This window comes from Zerene cesonia, chromosome 13, assembly GCF_012273895.1.
Source record: "Zerene cesonia ecotype Mississippi chromosome 13, Zerene_cesonia_1.1, whole genome shotgun sequence".
In the NCBI taxonomy this organism is placed as follows: Eukaryota; Metazoa; Arthropoda; class Insecta; order Lepidoptera; family Pieridae; genus Zerene; species Zerene cesonia.
In genome coordinates this window covers 3,500,546-3,505,084 of record NC_052114.1, presented here as the reverse complement: position 1 = coordinate 3,505,084, position 4,539 = coordinate 3,500,546, and the positions used below count along the sequence as shown (strand labels likewise).

General features: G+C 36.5%; 1 protein-coding gene across 2 annotated transcripts in view; it reads right to left on the bottom strand.

Moving 5' to 3' along the window:
• Positions 1-3,398: 3,398 nt before the first annotated feature.
• The window catches only part of LOC119831414, a 7,509-nt gene continuing 6,368 nt past the window's right edge, over positions 3,399-4,539 (bottom strand). For both annotated transcript variants that reach the window (XM_038354743.1, XM_038354742.1), the window contains 2 exons: positions 4,115-4,315; positions 3,399-3,797 (listed from right to left, as the gene is read on the bottom strand). In XM_038354743.1, coding sequence (XP_038210671.1) covers positions 3,543-3,797; positions 4,115-4,315 — 456 coding nt within the window. In that variant the 3' untranslated portion in view covers positions 3,399-3,542. The remainder of the gene's footprint in view (positions 3,798-4,114; positions 4,316-4,539) is intronic.

Sequence of the window (4,539 nt, the reverse complement as noted above, 5' to 3'; positions counted from 1 at the left end):
CATACTAATATTTATTTACACTACATTGTAATTATTATTAATTATCATTCAACTAAAAAAAATAATTCATTTAGTTTTGTTACTTGTCATTTGTAAATATTCGTGTTCTGTGTAAATATTAGTTACTATTAAAATAAAGAGATGAAATAAATACTTGGATTTTTTATTTCACATTTTTAAAAGCAATCAACATTAACATAATAAAACTTTTAGTTTTATATCATTGGATTGCTTTATAAATAAGATGTTTAAACAAAAAAAAAAAGATGATCCCATCACTTTCAAATGAAAAAAAGAATCAAACAATCAGTGAACCTACTAAAAAGTTATGAGGTAAGAAACACAAAAAAGCAGTCGAAATGATAACATCATAACTCATAAGTTCGACGACATGTGACATTTGCCAACCCGCACTTGGCCAGCGTGGTGGATTATGGCCTGAACCCTCATAGGAGGTCCGTTTCCCTGCAGTGGGAACATATATGGGCTGATGATTATGATGATGATTACTATTATTACAGCAGAACAAAACACATGACATCAAAAAAACAATTTCCCTGTATCATGCAACGTCACTATCAATGCTCTTTACCATAAGTATTTACAACTAATTGCTTGCTGGCACAAAAAAACGGGAGACACCTGCACTCCTTAGTTTGCGTATTCTTTAAGGTTCATCCAGACTATAAACTGTCTGTAGGATTCAGGGTGAGCTATGTATGTGCTATATGTGCCTGTCTGTAAATTACAATAAACGTTAAAAATTAAAACGCAAATACATATTTTAATGTTTATTTCTAAATCACACAAAATATTTTATACATGTTACAATACAAGACCGTTTTTATCACTTTCAAAATTGTATATAAAATCGTTCTTAGCGTCATACACATAGGTTGTATAATATTGTAATTATAGTAATGTGAAGGAATACATATTTATATGTCCTTCCGCAAACCTGTTTAATAACGGCCATGTAGACTGTAATGTTAGCAGAATTTCGATGGTTACTAATTACTATTTTTCCTTAATTTACAATCTTTGTACAATCTCACGTGATTATAATATGCAAAACAGAATCTTCTCTTCACATTGGCTTGCGGAAATTAGAGACATGGGAGGATATTATTTTACTATATTAAAGAATATTTACAACAAGAGCCTATCTTGGAACAGGTTTCAACAATTTTTTAATCAACCTTGGTTCTTATAAGACATATAATATGCGAAACAATTAAACACCAATATTTAAATACTTAATAATTCTAGAGAATATAAACATACAAGAATACATTATATTGTACATCTTATCTATTTAAAAATAATAAATATTGCACATATAGTAGTAACACATCATCTTAGATTTACTTGTATACATTAGGCGGTATGGACAATAATTTCAAGATTGTAATAAAATAAGAAACGGTGAATTTAGAAAAATAACATAATCGTGCAAATACTTAACAAAAGTCAGAAAGAAACATAAATACTAGGTAAAATAAAAAAGTTGATCTTTTCAGGGATCCGTACATTTAGTTTTTCATAATTTTTTCTTTCTTTGTCTCGTAAAATTCGATAATCATTAAAGAATAATTCTTATATTATACTATACTCTATACTCAAAAGTCTATGCGACAAAGAGATAGAAGGAGGAACGGTTCTTTTTTAATTTTCCCTCCATATTATATATAACTCATGATTACATCCTTCCTCAAAAAAATAGGTAAGGAATGGAATTCTCCATTTTCACTTCAATTCAACACTTCAATTCTCCATTTTTTTTCCATAAACAACTGGACCGCATTGCAGCTTTACATTAAATTATATTGTTTTCAAATGTGTATGCCTATTAATAATTAAATATATGAAGAGTTCTGTTACTGTTTTGGTTACGAAACCCTAATAGTGAACTGAACCGACTGTAATAGTGAGGTTTAAATTATTAAAAATTACTATATCATAAAAGAAACTACGGTACTTTCTTTAAAATGACGTTATATTAAAATTCCTGTTATGGTTCTAGTTTCAATGTTGGCATGTGTCGAATACAGAAGAAATTGTGGAGTTATAAATTGATTAAAACTAGAAACTAAATAAAAATTCAGACTTGCAGGAAACACGATGATTAATACATACATTTATATAACAATAAACTTGTTTGTATAGAGAAAAAAATTACAAAGTACAAGCTGGTGTAACAAAATGATTTAAAATGGAATGTAATCTAACTCAACAACAACATCAACATAACGGTAATAACTACACTAAACATCATCTTCAAATGTATATTGACTAATTTAAGACACTTAAAACACATTAACAAAGATCAAATATTGGACTAAGTAGATTAAAGTTGTTTCAAAATTGTAGTATTCTTTGTTTATGGTACAAGCGACAAATATTCCCCGAATTTATGCTCACCAAAGTTCAATCGAGAAAAATACATATTCCTGCTTCTGAGGAGCTTATCTTAAACTAATTATGTCATTCTTTTTCAGTTTCATCTGACAACATTAGAACTTAAAAGATAACATGTTTCACACAAACTTGATCTGTCTAGTTCACTCTAAGTCCCTGAAGCTATTAAGAAACACTTCTCTCAAAATGATGTCCTTTTTATTATAATCCTATGCAAATTTCCGATTTGACATCAACCATATATGTAACCGAGTCAAGTAATAATCATTCATTTAAATGTTTTGGTCCATCTTACCCGAATATAAAATAAATGTTTTGGTACTCGGGAAAACTCTATTGGGCCATTTATGGGGTCACCGATTACAGCAGAAATACATATTATAGCGTAAGCATATTTACAATGTACCTTCTTTACTTTGTCTACTTGGTTGGAAACTCTTCTTTTTTTAACCAATATACTTTCTATCCTACTATCCTATTTGAGTGATCACATATTTTTATATTCCCGCTAAGTGGAAAGACGCTTGTTCAATACGTAATCTGTATTGTGGTGTAAACCTTGCCGAACATCAAATTAATCTTCTTCTGGTATCCTTAAAAGCAGAATTCTAGCTTCTGCTATAGCATACGAGTTTTCTGCTTTCATAAGAGCTTTTGTTACCGTAACATCAACCGAGTCAAAAATTTAAAATAGTTCTTAACTCATTAAATGTACTGCCACAAAGTCCACACTCATATTTTCGGTTTCACACGCGTGACTCTTTTGCAATCCATTCCCGTATAAATTTTTCAAACTAAAACCACACCTATGCCACATTCCCTCCGATGCCGTAACTGAATTACAGCAGCAATGGTAACGCAATACAAAGACAAATGCACCGTGTCATATCATTTCTAGACGATTTGATTACACAGTATGCAGCCGCCCGCAGCCTAGCGGGGCGCGGGGCGCGGGGCGCGGGTCGCGGGGCGCGGGGCGCGGGGCGCGGGGCGCGGGGCGCGGGGCGCGGGGCGCGGGGCGCGGGGCGCGGGGCGCGGGGCGTGCGCGCCGCCAGCTAGTCGCGCAGCGGGCAGGTCTCGTAGCGCACGACGCGGCCCTCGCTGACGTACACGACGCACTCCAATCAGGAGTCCGTGTCGTCGAGCTGCTCGTGCGGCTCATGCGGCTGCGGCTCGCGCTGCTTGATCTCGACGCAGATCTCGAGCGGCTTGTCCGTCTCGCAGGCGCGCGACTTGGCGCGCAGGTAGTTGAGCGCGTGCTCGAACGGCAGGTGGAAGCAGTCCTTGCGCGTCACGTTCAGCGACGAGCACTCCAGGTCGCTGTGCGTCGCGCGCGAGTACGCCAGCCTGCGGTCGCAGTGCTGCCCCTGGATCGTCACCTGTGGCAACAGTCATTGATAAAGAGGAAGCTCCACTAATTTCATCATCAGATACAATCAAAACATGCTTGAACGAACTGATTGAAATATATAAGCTGTACAGGTTTCATTTTGCTAACTGCCACGCCTCGCGGTCCCCGCTCAAAGCTAACGAAAGAAAGCTAGTATAAATGATGTAACAGCTGTACAACAATCTTAACCTAACCAAAGGAAATTGAGTGAATATAAATAATTCTCTTATTTAGAGCCTTATCAGTATTAAATCAATACTTTGAAAATAAGTTATGCTATCCAAAAAAATATATGTACAAAATAACCTCATATATGAATTTCCTGGCGTCCGCCATCGGCCCGATGTAGGCGACGTACACGAACACGCCGCGATTCAGTTCCACATCCAGCCGCAAGTGGAACAGGTGCTGGTTCCACATCACGAGCCAGTTCTCGTGCAACTCCATGTTCACCCTCACCACCAGCTTGTGGCGGCGGCCCATGCGCAGCATTGATAAGTGACGCGTCTATAATAAAAAAAAATCTATTTTGTATAAATGAATAGAGAAAAAGCATTAACATTTTATAATTTTTTTATAAAGCAGTTTCCCTCGCATATCAGTGATCACATCGCTCGCCTATCTCTGATCACGTCGCTCACATGGCAGTGATCAAGTCGCTCACTTGTCAGTGATCACGTCTGTGATTTATCAGTTATCGCGTCGCTCACCTGTCAGCGATCCCGTCGCTC